Genomic DNA, 22,738 nt, shown 5'->3' with positions numbered 1-22,738 from the left:
ATAGCCTGGCCGGCTCGTATGTAAGCTCTGACTGCGGCTTTTCTTTATTTTTTAATCTTAGGTAGCCATGCATTGGGGAGCTCCAGCATCAGAGGAGGCTTTTCTGCACAGTGGCTGTATGATTCAAACAGCAGTTTAGTGAGGCAAGGTGATCTCTCCCCCTCCACCCCCAGTTGCAGCACTCAGCCCCTCTAATCTGCCTCTCTTTATTTCAGGGAACCAGTTTGTTGTGGTATGCAAAGTGATTTTACAGTCTCTACAGTCCCTTGGCTTGGTTAGGCTTTTTTTTTTCTGTATATTTATTTATTTATTGTCCTGTGGGGAGCTGTGTCTTCAAATCAGCCCTGCGGCGGCCATTTTGGATTTGGCTGGAATGCAGGGAGACAGGCGGCTCCACTCCCTGTAGCAGCTCTGCCCAGACTTCACCGCGGAGGCACAGGGAAGCGGAAGGAGCGCAGGTAGGCAGGGGGCAGATCGGCACGGCCCACGGCTCACCACGAGCGGCCGCCGGCCCGGAAAAGATAAATCCGGCACTCAGCCCCCTCTCCTTTACAGAGCGGCCATTTTAGGCAGCCAGCAGCTGCACCAGAGCCCCGCACCACCTCAGCATGCCCCACCGATAGCCCCAGTCCCCCCCCCCCCACAGAGGAGTGGACAGATGAAGGGAGGTACAGAGAGGCGCTCTCCGGTCGGGGGTAGGTGGGCCTGGAGCTCCGCTCACGCTCCGTTACAGGGCAGTGGCGGCCATTTTGGAGGTTACCCAGCCGCTCCTAAGCCTCGTGCTGCCTCAAGCTGAAAGTTTATGGGCTACTCACCCTATTCCCCCTCCTGCGAGTTTGCCCTTATGATAGCTCTTGCTTTCTGTGGTCAGGGGAAGCCAGGGGAGAGATTGATACCGGGCCACGACCCTTGAAGGAGCTCTGCTCTGGGGCTGCAGTTGCCATTCCGCCCGGTAGGCCTCAGAACACCAGGTTATTCATGAAATGTCCAATTAATGTCTTATGTATGTATTTATGACCTCGAAATAATCAGCGCTTCGTGGGCTATTCGGATTTGAACAAGATCAATTGGTTTGGTGTAGTATGGGCCAGGGTGGATATAGATGTTTGATCCCTCTTAGTGGAACTACAGCATCACACAGCCATCTTGTTTCGGCTCCAATATGTCCTCACTTTTAATGTCAGGTGTCCTATTATAATAACCCAGTATTGCCGCGGAGTGTTTCAGTAATGCTAGTATGCCATATTTGTAAAGGTCAATACTGTACTACGTTCGTTAGCATGCCGTAGCTTGCAATCAAACGGCCTACATCATTCTGTGATGCTGGTGAAATGCTAACCCGATCTCGCGTGTTTCACAATGTGTTAAAGCATTCTGCAAATTAGTTTGGTGCTGTGTGTACACTCAAAATAAATGTGTGCTTCTAGTAAATAAATGATATATTTTATACCCTGCATTTTTCTGTTGAGTACTAGCAAAACAAGTGACAACCAACATTTCATTTGTTTGTATTCAGCCCTTGTATCATTTTATTTGCTGCAAACCTATACAGAAAATGATTTAGAATTGTGTAAAATAGTTCTTTATTTGAATCCTTTCGTAAAGAAAGCAGCTGCAATACATGATGAGCTGCTTTAGCACTTGGGGAAAGAATGAACTTACTAATAAATTGTAGTTTGTCCTCCGAATTCATGTTTTATAATATTTTTTTTCCATTCTGTTTATACTCTGCTGTACAGTAATAAAGGACGTAACAAAAAAATGCCTTTAAATGTTTTTATAAAACACATATGCTTCTTGGCTAAAGCAATTCTTAATCTTCAGTCTGCTATGTATTGTTTATTACCGTGTCTGAAAAGGAAATGTATTCTATTGTAAATAGATTAGATTTCTGGCAAAATAAAAAGGCTTTTGTTTTAACACAAACAGATTATTTTATATGCTGTGTTTTACAAACCAAGGCATATATGAGCACATTTGCACCAAATTCTCACAAAGCGTACAAAGGAAATGTTGAAAAACATATTTTGTTCTCTGTTTAAAGATTATTTAGCAATTTTTTTTATTATTATTATATTATTACTTATGCTTTTATCAATTTGGCAATCCATTTATAGGGTGTTAAAAGCAAGGCTATTCTCTTAACAGCAGTAGCTAAAACATTCCATCAGTTAAATTATTTGGGAGAATCCATACACCTACAGATGTATCCATTACTCCATCCCGCAAGGGGCTCCCGCAGGTGGACTGGTACGGTAGCACCGACCCTTCGCGTGGACGGCTGATTCAAAGCAATGTCCGCTTCCCAGCTGGCCTGTTGTTTATGCCCCACTGCTGTGCTCCGCAGGTTGCAATAACGTTGCTACATCCTGTAAAATTGCACAATGTTGTGGGGGGGGAAGAGAAATATGCAAAATGGCAACGACCACCTTCTTAATCACAAATTGCAAGATAAGATATCCGTGTCATAGGAGCGAGGTTTCTCTGCTTAAGAAGCTTGCAAACCACCGATTTTTATGTAGTGCAGCAATCTCTGTGGCATAATCACTGTGGGGAATTACAAATATTTTGCTGCTGTGCAGAAGTCCTTTTTGATTTCTCGAGTCTCTCTTATTCGGGGTGTCTGAAAACAAAACGTCAGGTTTAAAAACCCGATGTGACATCAAAAGAGCAGCACAGAAACCCCCCAACTAATGAATAACAAGAAAGGTTTAATTCAATGGTTAATGTTTCAGTTCCCAACTGGCCGGACTGAAGCCCCATTGGAAAACTGAAAATCCTTTTGTATTAAGTGAGGGCCTTGTTTCTATGCTGCATGTTGGCTTACTGCTGCTGTACCTAATTTACCGATCATATCCAATTTCATTGTGTTAAGACACTTGTGGCCCCCAAATTATTGTACACCATCTATAAACACCTATGTACCCATAAGCAAGTGATGCCACATTTGAACATTTAGGAGTCACTAACATAAAAAAAGGCCAATGATCAATCTTGGTATCCATTGACCTTCCTCTTTTTTAAAGATTACCTGTATGTAAATGAATATTAGGGTACATATGAGTATTATCTGAATTTTGAGAATCCTGATGCTTACACTTGCAAGATTCATACACCTTTGCATGATAATAATGTCTTTGCTTTTAATGGAAATCCAAATATCTGGTGTAGCAGTAAATGAAAACACATAGTTTTTAAGCATTCAGTGGGGAACCCAGTATTTTAAGTACAATAACAGTTAAAAAAAAATAAAAAAAATCCAGCCACAGAATCACAGAACTTATCAAAATCACGCTGTTTACTAGAACAATGTTCCCTTTTTGAAAATTGCTTTTTGCCTTCTTGCACTTAAACCCATTGCTTTGCCTTTTGAGTCACAAATTAATCTACTTTGTCGGCAACACGGCTCCCTTTTTTGCTTAAGGTAACTTAAGTATTCATAAGTGGTTGAAGGCCTCATTCAGTATATGCATTTTTAAAAAAAAAAAGCTCTAAGTAATCCCAGACAAATCAGACACTGTTCTATACTATTATCTGGCCACCTGTGAAGGAGCATGTCATTTAAAATCCTGTTTTCAAAGCGCATTATCCAAAACGTGATTGTTTTCAAGGCCATCGTTTTAAAGAACCCTTTCATCAAGTAATTTATTGACTCCCTCGCAAATCCTTTTGAGGTACGGCCTGCAATTCCCATCGAGGCTATAAAGGGCGGTAAGGAACTCCACATTTGCGAAGTGATTGAAGACTCTGTTGATCCGCCCGTGAGATTTAGGCGTCAGGTGACGCTGCACCAAGTCGTGGAGAAGATCTTTGCACTCGTTCAGCAGTCCGGAAAGAACGTTTTTGTCGAAGGTGTATTCGACTTCGTAGAAACTCACGGCCGTCATGGATGTCTGGTTGAGCTTTTTCCTGAATTTCTCCACGATTTTCAACTCCTCCTGGCTGAACTGATTGTTTTTATACAGGATGCCAACTTTTACCGCCACCTTAATGAGGTCTTTCAGGATTTTGTGAGCCTCTTTCTTGTTCCTTATATATTCCTTTGTTGCCTTGAAGAGCTCGTCAAAGATTTCGCTGGTTGTGTCGTCGATGAGCATGTTCGCCATTGCCTTTGTCGCCATTTTGCTCAGAACTTTCTTCTGCGCTTGAACGGCGAAGCTCTTTGAGCTAAATAATTCGGGCCCTGCGAATAGAAGAGCAATTAATTTGACACATGTAATAATTGGTTTTTGAATGGCATGAAGAGAGCACGCCACGAAAATGGCAGCCACGGTCATCAGAGCATGCTCGTTACTGGCAGTTTATACAAACACATAATATTAGTTTAGAGACATATTCTAGTATCTGTTTCTCGATTCTGTGATGACGTTATGTATATTGTATGGCAGGCCTCTTTAACTCTTTTCGAAGGGGCCAGATCTGGAGAGAAAAAAAAAAGGACTGCAAGATTATTATGGATTTTAGATGCATATAAAGACTTAAAAATGATTATACTTCAAGAATTACCATTTTTTTTTTTATAAACCTGTATCATACATTTATATAGGGGAGTGAGTAAAGACACAGACTCTGATAACAACAACACAGAATTTAAAGTGGGGGAACCTTGTTCAATTCCCGGTGTCAGCTCCTTGTGACCTTGGGCAAGTCACTATATCTCCCTGTGCCTCAGGCACCATAAACGGATTGTAAGCTCACCTGGGCAGGGACTATGTCTGTAACATTCCTATGTGCTGTGTCCCGCGTGCTATACTGTCATTGTGAGGCTATTTGTATCCCATTGGGAGAAAAGCGCTATTTGAAATAAAGTTATTTAGCTGCTGGAGCAATTACAATGAAATCCGCATAAGCAGACAATGGCCAGTGGAACCTTGTTCTAAGGCAGGGGTGCCCAACTCCAGTCCTCAAGCCCCCCTCCCCCCCCACCCCCAACGGGTCAGGTTTTCAGGATATCCCTGCTTCAGCAGAGGTGGCTCAATCAGAGGCTCAGTCTTTGGATAGCCTTAAAACCTGTTGGGTGGGGGCTTGAGGACTGGAGTTGAGCACCCCCTGTGCTAAGGCAATGCCCAGTTTGCACCAGATCTACACATGCAGGTTTATATTCAGTGTTACAATGGACAGTAGGTGATTGCATGAAAGCGTGATGCCGGGTATCCCCGACCTGGCAGCCTCCATTGACTTGAATGGCATTTCCCACCAGATTGGGTCCGATACTCCGCATCGTGCTTTGATGGCTCCCGCCCACTGTTTCCATAAACTAACTTCGCTGTGTGTTGCCGACACTGAGCAAGTAACTGGCACGCAGCGTTGATGTAAGCATGGCACAGGGAAATGGCACAGTCGCTAAATCTAAGACATCAGCGCTATATCATACTATAAAATGAATTAATGTTAAAGTGAGAAATCAAATTCAGCGTTCACAGGAATGGATGTGCATTAAACATGAATCTCCTGCTGTATCGTAAATTGTTCACATCGCTCTGAGCCCGATTTTTGTTACCTTACAAGGGAAGAGATGGTGTATGCAGAACAAAGTAACAAAGCTGAAGAAAGTTTAAAAAGGCACTTCATTGCTGTAGAAAAACATTCTTGATGTTGATTTCACTGGCCCAATGTGAGATAAAAAAATCTTAGTTTCCTATATTAGTATGTTCTGGGACCTGATGCTAAATAATTGTGTATACTACAACTCATTCCATTCTATCTCAGTGACAAGTGCTAATGAATGCTACGAGAGTTCCATGGTAATATATGTTCTCCGCACGGTGACATATAACATGTCTCTTGAGAATCTCTGCCAGCGCTGCTAACTAACATTGTGACAATGAGAGGAGTAGATCACAATGATATAAGGTTCTGTTTACGTGAATTTACATATAAAACAGATGCAACGGTCTGAATGTAAAGACTATGATTCTGATATTGCATGGAACATAGAGGTCTGGAACAATGAAAGTTGCAGTTAACTTGGCTTATTCAGAGTGTGTATGTATATATATATAATATATATATATACTACGCCCCACTTAACTTTCCAGACCTATGTTTCTCATCATGCCTAATCTTGTTAAAGCAACAATCCCCCCTGCTTGGTTTTATGGTGGGAAACAATTCTAGAGAATTTGGACAGGGGGGAGGGGGGAGGTTTGGGGGGGGGGGTGATCTTTAGCTGAACTAGGTTATTTTTCGTTTTGGGGGGACCCCCTCCCAGCCTACTTAACTATTTAGTTGCTTATATGGTGGTGCCAGGGAACAATAGGAAGCAGCAGTGTCATGGGCGGATGACAACGTGGCTTTCTATTGGATGACCGCGGGTACCGTCTTTGAAAAGCCAGGAAGTGTACCGGCAACGTAACTGTGAAGTATCTCAGGAAATCCAGGGGGGGGGGGGGGGGGGAGGAGGAGGTACCCCAAAGTTGAAAATGCTGTATTTTAGCTCTGGAAGAATCCTGTTAAAAAGAGGAGGAAAGGGCAAAAAAAGGGTGGGATTGCTGTTTTAACTTTTACTTTTTAATTATACCCATTTTGTAAACTACTTGTTATAAAAATTGGAATTGTGGTAAACTTGCAATTATTTCTATTTTAAAGAACACACATGGAGTATTAAATTAATTCCCAAGAACGCGCTGTCTCACTTGTGCAGCTGCTTTCTGCAACAGAATATGTTTTGTTCTTTGCGAGGGAATGATGTCAAAGTCACCTGCCCTTTGCAGAGGAATGTGTAGGCTTTGCTTGCTGACTAGAGATTAAATTAGACAAGCAAACCTGCGATTACATTTAATTAATCTCCTTTCATTGTGTAATACAATGGAGCAGAGAAGTGTAAACGATAATTGTGATTAATTACTTTGAAGAGAAAAGTCTTGGTATTCGTTTTCAGTTTCTGTGATAAAATGATTCATACGGCGCTCGCTGCATTTCTGATATTCAGCAAAAGCGGAGCCACAACTAAAAGGAGTTATCTGTCTCAGGGCTGTTCTATAGTGCGCGCGCTTGCTATGCCGTGCGCGTCAGTTTTAGTTGGCTGAGGTTAGTCAGCCTTTCTATAATGGTACACGGCAGTGTGCGTGGAAAGTATGAAGAAAATAAAGAATTTGCGCCGATACCGCCGCTGAAATGTATGTATATGTGTGTATGTGTGTGTGTGTGTGTGTATGTGTGTATATGTACAATGTTAATAAACAATTTATTAAAGTATTTATTTATTTAAAAACTTATTTAAACACACACACATATACAGTACCTCACTCGCGAACAGCATACACACAAAAAGTGTGCGGCACGCGCGCGCGCGCATGGCCGCACACAGTATAGGACGGCCCTTACAAGCAGATGTATTTGTCCCACCTGGCTTTCCGTACACGAAACCTATGTTCCATATACACATCTCTCAGCACTCACGGGATTCCTTAATCCATTAAATGCCAAGGAAATCTGCAACACATCGCTTTGCAACCTGTTTTACACCAATATTTCACCACAATAATGAAAGCTACTGGGCTGTATTGCTCAATGCAATTGTCGTAATGTAATCCTGTTAAAGTGAAAACTAAAAGCAGTATATAAAAAAAAGTGCATGGAAATGGAAATGCAGCTGTAAAGTTGCTCAATAACAACCAACACACGGGTAGATTCCCACAGTAAAGACCAAATAAAAATATCACGTGTGAGCACACTCGTATGTGTCAAGACAGGTCTGCAACCCTGCTTTTCACCATTATTTCTTAGCATACAGTGCTTCCACTGCAGCTAGGGATTCTGGGAAATTACATGCAAGTGAGCACACAGTGTCACCTTTTTCTTCAAATTCTTTTTAACGTGGACCCCCATAAGCCTACTCCTGCCGTATTACACAGCTATTCAGCACAGCCTGGGTTAAAGACGTGCACAGCCCTTTCACAACCAGAACATCTGCCAATGCGTTGTACTCACAGACGGCTGTTTCGACCTTTTGGGCCTCCTCGGTGTGAGGATGGTTATACCGGCTTTGCAATGCCAAGCTGGGATAGTATAGACAAACTTTACCACTAATTTGGCTTGCTAATTTCCCCCTGACTCTATTTTCTTCATTTAAAACATCCTTTGGATTAAGTTGGTAAGCATTAGAACAGGGGTGGCCAACCGGTCAGGTTTTAAGGATATCCCTGCTTCAGCACAGGTGGCTCAATCAGTCCCTGCTTCAGCACAGGCAGCTCAATCAGTCCCTGCTTCAGCACAGGTGGCTCAATCAGTGGCTCAGTTGAAGACTGAGCCACTGATTGAGCCACCTGTGCTGAAGCTGGGATATCCTTAAAAACTGACCCATGGGCGGCCCTCGAGGACTGGAGTTGCCCACCTCTGCATTAGACGCCTCCAACCCTTGTTTCGCTGGAAATGTTCTGGTTGGCACGTCCTTGGAGGTTTGTATCTCCCCCTCTCTGCCTGCGCACACTTTGAAAGCGTCTAACAGGGATAGAACTTCCTCCGCTGTTGTGTTTTTGAAGTTTTGGTTTTCAAGCACTTCAGTGCCGCAGATGCAGCCTAAACGCTGCAGCCCTCTACAGCAGCGCGTTGGGTTAAGACACAGCCTGCCAATTACTTCCCATCAGCCATCTGCCTGTCTGTGTATTTTCTGGCGCTGCTGCAGTACATCAATATTACATCTGAAAAACTGTGTAAGAAATGCTACCCCTGTTATTTTCTAGAAATGTCAATGGTTTTGCTTCAGTTTGTAATAAGTGAAATAAAACATAGGTGAAGAACCCCCCCACCCCCCCTCATTCTGTAGATAGAGAGCGACATATTTCTGCTGCAGAGATATTTTGTGTGTGTGACATTTCTACTTGCAGCTGTGTTGTGGCATCTGATGCTGGTCCTTAGGCACTGAGATTAAATACACATCAGACCCGCTGGAAATATTTGATGCACAAAAGGAGACAACGGTGCTACAACAAATAAAAATATCACTTGTGAGTGTAGTCACATGTCTCAGACAGGTCTGCAACCTTGCTTTTCACCATTATCGCTTAGCACAGGGGGGCTCAACGCCAGTCCTCAAGCTCCCCCAACAGGTCAGGCTTTCAGGATATCCCGGCTTCAGTCAATTAGTGATATGCGCTCCGACATATAGATCCAATCTTGGTATAAATCCTTAAATGAAGTGTAGAAAATAGGTACTGGGGCTAGCGAGGTATGTATTCATTGACAATTGCATATACCACATATCAGGAACTATGACCCTGAAGGCTGAAATATGAAGAAAATCAGACCTACAGCCTCATTGGGAAAGTCCAAAGGTAGGTAGCAAAAAAATAGCTACTCACAATTCGTATTGCCCCAGTCCTGTAAATCTTGGTGGGCGTGCAACCAGGAGAATGCAGAGAGATCCAAGGGAAAATACTCCAACGCACAGCCCTGAACTGAGTGGGCCCCACACCAAAAACTAATAAAAATATGTAAAGTACTTTATTGTTCCATAGTTAAAAAAACGGAGGTAGGTACCCTCCTACGCGTTTCGGGCAATCCGCCCTTTATCAAGGAGTAATAAGCCCCCACCAACATTGGTATTTAAATACCTTTCAGGGCAGCCCCAATTCGCGCCAAAATCGCCACCAAATGTGCCCCCACAAACGTGGTGACGTCCCACGCAATGCGTGATGACGTGACGCGCTACAGTACCGCCCCCCGACACCGTCATGGCAACCAGCCGGTGTCCCGCAGTACAGGGGAGGCGGGCCGTGCCTCGGGCAGCTCGATCACAGTCCCCTCCTACACTGCAGAGCAGTAAAACGGAGGGTGTTACCTCCCTCTATTCAATAATAAAACACGAGCTAGGTTTGACAGCTGTTCGACATTTTATAGAAGGTCCAAATAACTCTATACAGGCATACCCCGCTTTAAGGACACTCACTTTAAGTACACTCGCGAGTAAGGACATATCGCCCAATAGGCAAACGCCAGCTCGCGCATGCGCCTATGAGCACGTCCTGAACAGCAACACCGGCTCCCTACCTGTACCGAAGCTGTGCGCAAGCGGGGAGACTATAGAGCCTGTTACACATGCGTTATTTACATCAGTTATGCACGTATAGGACGATTGCAGTACAGTACATGCATTGATAAGTGGGAAAAAGGCACTGCTTCACTTTCAGGGCTACCCCGGCTTCAGCACAGGTGGCTCAATCAGTGACTCAGTCTTCAACTTAAAGCAGCTTTCCAATCTGACCAATTGAGGGGGGTTTGAGGACTGGAGTTGAACACCCCTGTCTTAGCATACTGTGATTCCACTGCAGCCAGAGACTCTGGGAAATGACATGCAAATGAGCACACAGTGTCACCTTTGACTTGATATGCATTTTAACATGGACCCCTGTACGCTTATGCCTGCCGCATTACACAGCTTGGGATGTAACAAGTCTTAACATCTTCGGTGCTGTGGCCTCTCGCAGGTGGGGGGTCCCATTGAGAAGGAAGGACCCCCGCAGTGTGAACGCAGCAGGCGCGGTACCCAGTAAGCCTGGCTACACCTGTATGTGCTGCCTAATTCTTCCTGCTGACAAAGCCCAAATCAGACGCTGGGGCACACGGTGTAAGCGCGGCACAGTGTATTGGGATATTGATGCGCACTGAAAATTCTTTTCATACCCCTCTATTCAACCCAGCCAGAAGTGAAGAGCACGCTTAATGATGCAGAAAGTTTAAATCAATGCATCATTACACGAGCAGTTATCTTCCCTTCATTGTCTAACAACTGGATTATCTATTTTGTGGTGTATGCCCTAATGAGAAAGAATCCAATGTATCCCTTGTTGGCCCGTTCACGTCCAGAACATCTTCTGATATGTTGCATCGTGTGTTATAGCACCGGTGCTCCAATCCAGTCCCCCCCCCCCCCTACAGGTCAGGTTTTCAGGTTTAGAATATCCCTGCTTCAGCACAGGTGGCTCAATCAGTGTCTTTGACTGATCCACTGATTGAGCCACCTGTGCTGAAGCAGGGACTGATTGAGCCACCTGCGCTGAAGCAGGGATATCCTGAAAACCTGACCTGTTGGGGTGGGGCTTGAGGACTGAAATTGAGTACCCATGTGTTGTAGGACATGCCGGCCTCACTAGGGAGGCTTATATCACAAAAGATGGCATTGGTTGTATCTTAAAGTGATTGCAAGGCTTTGTGTATCCAACAGAGAACTTCAAAGTGATTGTTGTCTTTAGGAAATAAACAGAGAGTCTAATATCTTAGAAGGTGCAGAAAATAGAAGTTTCAAGAGAGCATATTTCCACTGTGTATTGTCTAATTATAAGCTGATGTGTTGAAACATGCAGAAGTACTGCTAATCCAGTATATCACGGTGTAAAAAAACACATCATATGCAAACCACAGCAGTAATTCCTGTACTACATAACAGGGAATTATCATTTTTTCAATATTTACTCAGGGACATCTGCGACTGTATGATCTTGTTAATGCCTCTCTGTTTGTTTAAAAGATGTTGCAAGGCTGTGACTACTTTTTTCCCCCGGAAGAAAGTTGTGTGAATTATCTCGGTTTGCACTTTCAGAAGGCAGCTTGGCAAAGTCCATCGCTCTGCTAAATCCTCTATAATCACACATGTGAAGGAATCCTTGAAGCCTCAACTGTAATCTCTGTGATTCTGTATTCGTATCTCTCCCAAGATGATTGCACAAGCTCTCCTCTTTGCAGCATTTAAATGCATTTTGCAGCTTCTCAGAGCTAGGACCAAACTGCAAATACCCCACAAATGTAACCATGTGCAAAATTCCTTGAAGTCTCACCAGCATCGAATGAGCACGGTTTAAACATTAAATATACTGTATGTTAATAACACCTTTAGTGTTGTTGTTGGATGGCTTTCCATAGAAGTATAAATTGTACCCCGGACCTGTATTTTAAAATACACTTAACTACTATCTGTATGGCTTCACTTTAACCCCGTCAGTCCTAGGTTTGTCAGGTGTCCAGTATTGAACCGGACTGTCCTGTATTTGGACACACTGTCCAGTAAAACGTTAGAGGTAATACTGGACGTGTATGTGTATACCGGTATTACCTTTCTGGACATAGTGACCTGACCGGCTTGGGGGGCCGCGGGATTTCCCCGAGCAGGGAGAGAGCAGGGCTTTTGCTAGGGAGTTGGACAGCTTCCTCCATTCTGATTGGCTGCTGCTGGGTAATGCAGCCAATCAGGAGGAGGTGTCAGGAGCCTGGGGATGAGACCAAGGAGAGGAGGAAACGGCATGGAGCGGTGAGAGGGTTGTGTGTGTCTTGAGCACGTCACACCTTTCATCATTGTGTTCAGTATTTCTGGAGAAGCCACCTGGCAACCCTATTCCTGGAGGGGAGTTAAACCATGTTCCATAATAAATGAATCATAAAAAGCCACAGTGCTCTAACCTCTACAAAGTAATCCCTAGAGAGCATGGGATCAGCTGGCTATTACTGCCCTGTTTGTAGAGGTTGAACCTACAGTAGCTGGGATAATAGTTGCCTGATATTGAATGGCCTCACCTGGGCATATTAATGATTATATGTTGTACTTATGATGTGCCACGTTCATCAGAGGCTGATGCTCGTTTTTCACAGGGGGGAGGGGGGTCGTCCGAGCGCCAACCTGATCTAACAGGAAGGGGCGCTCCCTCGTCTGCCTCCGGGTGGTCTAGGATTTTTGGACGCCGCCATGTCAGCGCTTGCGCTCCGCTGCCACGCGGGCCATAGATGCCAGTGGCAGACAAGCGAGATGTCCGGCGGCATTTTAAAATGGCGTCTCTGGGGTATTGCGGCGGCGAGATGTTTGGCTGCGTCGGGGAAGCAGGACATTTAAAAATGGTGTCTCTAGTGTTCCGGAAATCTGGGAAGCAGGACATTTAAAAATGCCGTCTCTGGATGAAGCCTGTGGCGGACACCAAATTGGCCTCAGCCAGAGACGCCATTTTTAAATGTCCTGTTTCCCCGATGTCCATTTTAAATGTGCGGGTTCTGCCCTGCTTCCCTCGCGTCTGGCACGCCAGAGATGGCATTTTTCTTAAAATGTTCTGCGTTGCCCGGGTCAAGCGGCCAGATTTCCCTGCGGATAGGAGCGTGGCAGTGGCGACGCCAACTTGAACGCGGTGAAATAGCCCCGGCCAAGAGTCTCACTCCGCTGCCCCGGGTGGGGGCAGTGAGTAATCGGTCCCGGGTCGATCACATGACCTAGAGGTCCGGGGGCACTCTCGACCCCCAGACACTGTAAGGGTTAAATCAGACTTCATTCTTCTTCTTTTCTTTTAGGTTCTCAGTGTGATGATTTTGTTGTCAACAGAAAACTTGGTTTCCAATGTTTAGCTATGAAATGGTTATTAAAATAATGAATATATCAAGCCTTCCCATGCTGTATATAATGATTGCAATGTTTTAGCCTTTCCCATTTTGCAGAGATACTTGCTATGGATAGGATATCAGAAATCCCAATGGATTGTTCAAGGCTGGCTTGCAGACATTTAAAGCTATTATAGAATCGCCTAGGGCAGTGCATTTGAGGCGGAGGGGTGGGGGGGGGGGGAGGTTGGCAAGGAGGTGCAGCGGACGCAGAGGAGGAGGGGGAACGGCGGGGACGAGGCCCGCCCCAGCGATCCGACCCACAAGCAAGTGACAATTTCCGGTATCTGCCACCAGAGAGGACCTCTACCACTCCACAGCCAGGTAAGGGCATTTTAACTATTGGGGGTAGGAAAAGGGTATTACATGAGTATTAAATGCCCTGCATTTAGTACTCAGCGTATCTTTACATTCTGGTTTCTGTTCATCCTATATTTCTTTTTATCTAGTGTTCGTTTTCTTGTCTAGTTTTAGACGTGTTCTTTTTAACGTAACTACGAAATGCTCCGTGTCCCTATAACAGGGGAGGTATGTTACAGGGACTTATCCCTGGTTGGATAAAGCTGCCTCAGAGCTCCGAATCCAGCATGGAGCTGGATAATTGCAGCCACTCAATTAGCCAGTCGCTTCCTAGATTAATGAGAGCTCTGTAAAAAAAAAAGCCTCATGTGAGACACAGGAGAGATTTTCCTCAGCACACAACATGAGGAGAGGGGTCTTGAATATACAGGAGGACTGTGTATTGACAGCAAGACACAAGGGGACCAGACCTCTTTTCCTGAAAGCAGAGGACCCAGGAACCTGCCAGAGACATTACCCTCAAGCACACCAAGACGCCTGGAGACACCACTGAGCTGAAGGGCCACCTGATTTAAGCTTTCGCTGAGACTTTGGGGTGATAGGCTGGAAAGGGGCTTATCCTCCCAGTCTTGTAAGAGAGGGACTGGGGGAAGTAAGTTAGCCCTCACACAGGGATAGGTATTTGCTGTTTTTGTATAGTTTTGTTTGCTGTGCTCTTTAAAGGGACAGGCTCAATAAAGCCATATGTTAATTTCACCCTAAACGGTCTCCATTTGCATACCTCTGCACACACCTCTTACAGTCCCCTTGGGAAAAAAAGCACCCATAAATAACATTATTAATATAGCTATGCCAGTGCTATAAGGTGTGATAGAGGTTGGGAGGAACCTTTTTGTTTCCAAACTGATTACAATTGCAAATGCAACTCTTTGAAGCACAAACACACAATGAAAAGATTGCTACATTTAAAGCAGATATCGTAAATGGCTCTAACTTAACCCCTGTGCGGCTGGCAGCAAATAGATTTGAGGCATTCTAACCAGTGCAGAAGGGATAGACCACACATTGCAAGCCCTTTCAATGCCCATGGGGTTAATCTTTGCAGCTCCACGGTTCGTTTTATCTTTAGGGAAATGTCTGGATAGATTAATGTCATTTATTCATGTCCACCAAATCTATAACCATGGAACACAGCCAGGAGGTCACTTGGGTGTTACATCAGTTTGTACATTAGCGTCCGAGGTCCTGTTTCCAGTCCGACCTTCGGGGACCCATTACCAGCTACGGATTCATGTTATCCGCTGTCACCAACGCAAGATCACATTAGTTAGGAGAAAGTGAAGCTGAAACGTACAACTGTTTAATTTTAATTATAAGTTAATTATAAAACATACTTTTTTTTTTTTGTTTCAAACATTTTTATTATTTTCTGACAGGGGTACATTCACATCACATGGTTGTTTATAGACAGTAAACTTAATTAACATATACATTTAAAAGTGAACAACCCGAAGCATCTCAAGGTTGATTGATCGAGAAGAGGCGATCTGCCCCTAGTATTTTGTAACCTCCTATGCATTTAGATTCTACTATGTAGATCCCGTCCGGGAGAATTAACAGTTTTAGGAGGATCTTAGATCAAACCCCTTATATTAGTACTGTAAAGGATAGGCAGAGAGAGAGAGGGGGATTTACTTTTCCCCCTTGTTTGAAATCTTGTTAACGGGGCAATCCAAGGCAGTGATAGTTTTTTTTAAAAAAACATTGAAGCAGAGGGCCTCCGGAGCTGAACCCTGTTAATTTCAGCTTCGGGTGCCCCCCGCTTCCGGAGATATTTATCTCCGTACGGGGTATCGGTATCAGGGATCACGTACTGGACACTTTTCAAAGCTCCCGCGCCCTGCGGGCCAATAGGAAGCCGTGACTTCATCCGGTGCGGCTTCCCATTGGCCTGCGTGACGTGGGAGATTTAAAAGGTAGAGATAACTACATCCCCTGCCTGTATCTCTAGTCACTAGAGTCTAGTGTCTAGGGGAAGAAGGACATTTAATATGCCATCTCTGGAGGTAGGGGAGCATTCTGAGACATTTAAAAATGGTGTCTGGATGAGGCCGGTGGTGGACACCAAGCTGGCCTCAGCCAGAGACGCCATTTTTAAATGTCCTGTTTCCCCGATGTCCATTTTAAATGTGCGGTTTCTGCCATGCTCCATCCTCTAAGACTACAGGTAAGCACACTGCTCCCCCACCACTGTCTGTTGTAGCCCTCCCTGCTCATACCTTTACCCCCAGGCCCATACCTCCTTCACCAAGGCACATAACTACCCCCCCACCCCCTCCACCCACATAACTATACCCGCGGTACAATGCGAATGTACAATCTGTATCATATTCTCACGGTTCGTGGAAAATACATCTGTCATTATAAATGATGAATTTTGTATTCATGCACAATGTTCATTTTCGAAAGTGAATTAAGGTGGGGCCCCCCCAAGGGTGAAGGCTTAATACCCTCACACCGGCCCTGCCTTTTGTGCTGTATCTATTACAGCGTCAGCCACAAGATAATACAATGTCTGGCTTAGTCTTCACATGACAATGGAGTTTTGTTGGACGTTTTGGGGTTTGGAAAATGACATTATTAAACGGAGAAAAAGTGCCAGAGAAATAATTTCCTGGGGAACGTTTCCTCCTACGGCTGCCTTCCATCTGTTACCATTCTGAGCGAGTTTCATTTAATGATCTATTATTGAGCACATTTGAAAGGGGACAATGGGAGAAGTATAGCATTCTTATCATGTCAATAACACTTTGCGGCTCAATGGATGAATGGAAACGTTCATTTTAACCAGTTCAGTGTCAGATGGACATGCAAGGCATTACTTTGCCATATATTCTTAAATTAAGAGAGGTTATGAACCAGGGGTGGGCCAATTCCAATTCTCAAGAGCTACCAAGCGGTCAGGTTTTCAGGATACCCCTGCTGCAGCACAGGTTGGTCAATCTGTGGCTGAGTCAAAGATTGAGCCACTGATTAAGCCACCTGTGCTGAAGCTGGGACTGATTGAGCCACCTGTGCTGAAGCAGGGATATCCTGTAAACCTGACCTGTTGGTAGCTCTTGAGGACTGGAGTTGGCCACCCCTGTTATAGACAATCCTTATGGCGTACACAAGTCACTTCCAGTTTCTGTTGTAACACTGCTCCAACGTTGTTAATCATCTGTAAGCTGTCAAAATTGGCTAATTAAGCATCTTAAAAGGCATCTGCTGAGATAAAAACACAAGTGCAGTCTATTCATGGGAAAATCCACACCGCCAAAAACAGGGGCACTGCTCATTAGGGCCCATGTTAACTAAAGAGTGCTACAGTATAGCACGCACTTACATTGTGGCTCTGTGCATTTATTTTATGGTGTTATTCTGGCCCCTGTGGTAAACTCAACTCTAACCTTAAGGCCTCATCCCCACTGATCGCCACTTGCGCGCGTTACGGCGTGAACAAGATGCGGCTCACTACGGGGCCCGGCCCCAGTCACTACCTGCGCGCCGGAAGAAAGCGCGATGCGCAGCTGCATTTTGAGAAGCGAAGAATGTTGTCTTTTCATGCGGCGACGGCGTCACGTGGTTTCCTGGTCACTAGTGAGAGCGAAGAAGTTTTAAAGCCAATCGGAGTGAAGTAAAATTCAACCAATGAGAGAGGATGTGATGTCATAGCCCCGCCCCCTCGTTGCGCGTCCCATCGCAAACGTGAGTAGGCGAGTCCACTGATCGCAGCTTTTACGTGTGCACGCGCCGCCAGGCTCACGCGCTCACTAAGGGCCGTAGCCCAAAGGGATATCAGCTGATAGCTGTTAGCGTAATCAGAAAGTGGAAGGACCCTCAATGCTGATATTTGTGAATCCCGAAGTTCGGCAGATGCCCCCCATGAAAACGAAACGCTGCTTTATTAATTAAGGTAAAAGTGGCCAATCGAGCCAGGGGATCAAATGTAATCTAAGGATTTACAGCAGTCTAGGAAAACCGGCATTCTGGCTGGTCAAGTGGTCTTATCTGCTTTCAATTGCAGGCATTAGATCCAACCACGGACAACCTCCCGCAGCGTTTAAAAGGCTTCACAATTCTTCGTAAGCTTGTCAGTTAAATGTCATTTTGCATTCTAAATTGGTGAGATTCAATATTATTTAACTTAAAAAAAAAATATATATATATATCTCAGTAAGATTTGTTTAAAGGTCAGTAGTATGAATCGATAATGGCTGCCCAAAAGGTTAAGAAGCTACAGGAACTTGTTTCCAATACTTTTGAATAACTCGTATGCCTGGAGTGAGTACTCGCATACTGCACGCCTGATAATGATAACTAAAAATACCTTTAAATGTTATAAAATCAGATAGTGTTGCCAGGTGCCCAGTATAAAACCGGACTTTCCTGTATTTGGACACACTGTCCAGTAAAAAATAAGAGGTAATACTGGACATGTATGTGTATACCGGTATTACCTCTCTGGACATGTATATGTATACCGGTATTACCTCTCTGGACATGTATGTGTATACCGGTATTACCTCTCTGGACATAGTGACCTGACCGGCTTGGGGGGCGAAGCAGGGAGAGAGCAGGGCTGGTGCTAGGGGGCAGCTTCCTCCATCCTGTGGCTGCATTACCCAGCAGCAGCCAATCAGGAGGAGGGGTCTGGAGCCCGGGGTGGGGCCAAGCTGTAGGAAATAGCGTAGAACACAGATGGGGTCCGCGTGTCCGAGCAGTTGTTCTGTCTTGTGTGTGTTGGGGGGAGAGGGGGTCAGAACAGTCCGGTTCAATACTGGACACCTGGCAACCCTTGAGGTTGGTGTTCCGGCTACACTTCCTCTTCCTGGCGGCTGTGTCACAGACAGACTGACTCTTTCGCACACAAACACTCCTTCCCCCCCCCTACCAAAATGCATTTTGAGCATGGGTGGACAGAGTACATGAATGCTCCAGCCCCAATGACTGTCTCCTCCCCCAGCCCTCCCATTGCCTCTGCCTCCTGCTCTTCGACGCCCCCACGCTCTCCTAACTGAGCAGCGCGGCAGTGACTTGGCCGGTCAATCACTGCTGCTGCCGGTCCCAGCGTGCCAGATCCGGCTTTGATGTTGCTGGGCAGCGGTGTTGCTGGTCTCAGAGGTGATGGGCTGGTCAGTCATCACTGTGCACAGCACAGGCGCCATGGGGGAAATTGTAGGCGAGCAGGCTCCCGGTATTTTTCCTATCCCTGATTTAATGCAGATCTAGTATCGCCCATTCTGCTATTTCATTAAAAAAATAAAAATAAAAATAGTATCCCATAATCCTGTGGGCCATCAAACTAAATTGTGGGCCCAGTTCCTCCTAACTGATGCACTTTGTTCATTGGTCAGTAGGAAGGACAAAGACTTCATCATGTCGTTTAAAGGTACAATCCCACATAGTCAGCCAGTTGAATTTCGTTGGGGCTTCTGAAAGGGGGGGGGGGAAGTGTTTCTCAAGAATATGGTTTAATCCTCCTTTTTTTTTACACTGCCCTTATTAGAGAATCAATAAAATTATAAGGAGCGGGGACTGGCTGTACAAGGGCTTGCTGATCACACACACACACACACACACACACACACACACACACACACACACACACACACACACACACACACACACACACACACACACACACACACACACACACACACACACACACACACACACACACACACACACACACACGAGCAGCCACAGAAAATCAACCCCCTACCAAATCTAACTTTAAAAAAAAACAGATAAATATTTCTATTATAACAAGTGTGTTAAATTTGGTCAGATAAGTAGCTGTCAGTATAACATTTTTTTTTTTTTTTTTAACTTAAATCTATTTAGAAATTTAGTGTTGCCAGGTGTCCAGTATTGAACTGGCCTGTCCTGTATTTGGACACACTGTCCAGTAAAACATCAGAGCTAATACTGGACATGTATGTGCATACTGGTATTCTCTCTCTGGATATAGTGACCTGACCGGCTTGGGGAGCAGCAGGATTTCCCAGAGCTGGGAGAGAGCAGGGCTGTTGCCAAGGGGCTGGGCAGTTTCCATCATTCTGATTGGCTGCAGCTGCTGGGTAAGACAGCCAATCAAGAGATGTCAGGAGCCTGGGGGTGTGGCCAAGGAGAGGAGAAAACAGCATGGAGCAGCGAGAGGTGTGTGTGTGTGTCACGAGCTCATCGCACCTTTCACCATTGTGTCCAGTATTTTTGAAGAAGCCACCTGGCAATCCTATCCATCACCCACACGAGACCACTCAAACATGTCACTGGAATTCGTTTAATTTGGTCCTAGGAGGGATTGCCCCTTAAATGACTCACTCTCGGTGTTCTACTCATTATGAAGGAGGAAGACACTTCTCTAGCAGATGCCAACTGGAGACTCATGAGTCATAGGCTTTGTATGTTCATAGGAAAATATATTCCATATTCCTCATGAATAACTGATTGCTATTATTATTGCAGTGAATCTGGGCCCGACAAGAGATTTGCTGCCTTTGCTCTACATTTTACATTTTTATTTGTGTAGAAAGTTAATTTAAACTGGAAATATCCGCAAATATATTGTTTGTTATGGATTTTGCAAGAGATTGGCTCTCTCAGTTAGTCTTAGGCTGAGTCCATGGTGACTGCAGCCATGTTGAGGCGCGCGGAGGCTGAGGGAAAGCGGGTACTTTCCCTGGCCTTAGTTTGCGCGCTGTCCGGGGGCGTGTCGGGGCGGGCCAGTGACGTCACGGAGCAGGTTCGCCCTCATTGGGCGAACCGCTCACGTGACCGCCCCTGCGCTCCCTTGAGCGCTGAAACTAAAAAATTATTGTCGGCTACGCTTCCGCACGCCTGCGGCAGCGTGCGCGAGCCCCTGCTAATGCCACTCTCATTGCGGCTGCAGCGGCTCCCTGACAAGCGTCAGCGCGGGTCAGCGGATAAGCGCTGACCATGGACTCAGCCTTAGTGTCTTTTTTAAAAGTTGCCATTTCTTACAATAAAAGGTTTAAATTCAATGGATAGCTTCTCCCTTAAAAAAAAAACAAATCCGGCTTTTATATTGTAAACAAAAAACTGGACTTTTTTTTCCCCATTTGATTAAAATAGAATGTGCTATTTCATGCCAAATGCACATTACTGCAGCTGTAGAAGAAAATTAACGCACACTTCAGCTTTTTTTTTTTTAAACAAAGTTTAATTACACATTATAAACTTTCTTCTTCTGTGTTTTCCTAGCTGTGCTCCCAAAAGGCCCACAATGTAACGCTAGAAAATGAATGCTTATCTAATATCTTTTAATATCTGGGCTTGCTATACAAATCAGACATTGTGCTGTTGTCCTTTTTGACAGAGTAATATCGTCCACACACTCCCTTCCCAAACCCAGGGGTCTGTGATCTACTTCATTGATTTGAGCTTCTTCCATCAGGACTTCTTTAACCCAAACTGTGCTATACGGCATGCATAAGCTTATAGGGGTCCATGTTCAAATGGATGCATAAAGTGTGACACTGTGTACCCATTTGCTCGTCATTACTAAGCTTCTCCAAAAACACTGGACACAATGGTGAACACTAGAGAGACACACCTCTCTCCGCTCAATGCTGTTTCCTCCTCTCCTTGGCCCCACCCCCAGGCTCCTGATTGGCTTCATTACCATGAAGGAAGCTGCCCAGCCCCAAGCAACAGCCCTGCTTGGGGAAATCCTGCGGCCCCCCAAGCCGGTCAGGTCACTATGTCCAGAGAAGTAATACCGGACACACACATGTCGAGTATTACCTCTAATTTTATACTGGGCAGTGTCCAAATACAGGACACTCTGGTTCAATATCGACCCTTTACAGACACGCTTTACCAGAACACCCTACTACTGTCTCTGTACGTTCTCCCCACTTACCAATTAGATTGTAAGCTCTTCGGGGCAGCGACTCCTTTTTTCTGATGTTACTTTTATGTCTCAAGCGCTTATTCCCAATAATTAGGGTTGCCAGGTGTCCTGCCAGGTATTCAGTATTGAACCAGACTTTCCTGCATTTGGACACTGCCCAGTAAAAAATGAGAGGTAATACTGGACATGTATGTGTATACTGGTATTACCTCTCTGGACATAGTGTGGACATAGTGACCTGACCGGCTTGGGGAGGCCGCGGGATTTCCCTGAGCATGGCTGTTGCTAGGGGGCTGGGCAGCTTCCTCCATCCTGATTTGCTGCTGCTGAGTAATGCAGCCAATCAGCAGGAGGCGTCAGGAGCCTGGGGGTGGGGCTCAGGAGAGGAGGAAACTGTGTGTCTGTGGACACCTTTCACCATTGTGTCCAGTATTTTTGGAGAAGCCACCTGGCAACCCTACTGCCCAGTTCTAATGAAAGTTTTAAGCTGGGATTCGCTAAACCGGATCGCACCCCTATCCGACATTAACTGCACCCACTTGAACCATAAAGTATGAAAGATTCAGTTTAAAAATAAACAAATGCTCCTGTAACTGCTGCAACTCACAGCTGTAAACCATTTAAGATAACATAATCTTTCTTGTAACAGTCGGTTACACAACTGCTGATTAATTCAGCATGTGCCAGTTACGATGTTAACCCCTGGCCTCCCATTTATAAGTAAATTACGTCTCCTTTCCGTCAAAACACTTTTATATTAACAAGTTGAAGCGCTGCATCTGTGCTTTATCATGGATGCAATAATTCTACTTCCGCCTTGACATTCATTAAACAAAATACATCAAAGATGGCACCCTTCAGCAGCATGCATTTTTTATTTTATTTTGTAAAGGGAAATTGTAGCACACGACTAGAGACGCATAAAAGGAAATTACATATACATTTTACCATTCAGTGGCACAACCTGTACATTTTTAGATGATGCCTTTCAAGCCAATTTGAGCATTCTTCATAAATTAAATCATAGACCTCACGCCCTGCGAGCAGTCTCGAGGTAGGCAGGCAAGATCGATAGAAGCCCGCTCCTGGGGTCTAAAGATCAGGAACCGGTATACAGCCCGTTTTAGCCAGCGTTAAAGCTAACACTATATGGTTATTTACTCGGTT

At 45.0% G+C, this 22,738-nt stretch overlaps 1 protein-coding gene across 1 annotated transcript in view; it reads right to left on the bottom strand.

Moving 5' to 3' along the window:
* Nucleotides 1–1,552: 1,552 nt before the first annotated feature.
* Nucleotides 1,553–22,738, bottom strand: part of TNFAIP8L3 (TNF alpha induced protein 8 like 3) — a 33,355-nt gene continuing 12,169 nt past the window's right edge. The window contains exon 2 of the mRNA XM_075575675.1: nt 1,553–4,183. Within this exon, the coding sequence (XP_075431790.1) occupies nt 3,621–4,183 (563 nt within the window). The 3' untranslated portion in view covers nt 1,553–3,620. The remainder of the gene's footprint in view (nt 4,184–22,738) is intronic.

The sequence above is a fragment of the Ascaphus truei genome, chromosome 18 (assembly GCF_040206685.1).
Source record: "Ascaphus truei isolate aAscTru1 chromosome 18, aAscTru1.hap1, whole genome shotgun sequence".
Classification (NCBI taxonomy): Eukaryota; Metazoa; Chordata; class Amphibia; order Anura; family Ascaphidae; genus Ascaphus; species Ascaphus truei.
The sequence above is the reverse complement of the archived record's forward strand: the minus strand, read 5'-3'. Positions and strand labels throughout refer to the sequence as shown.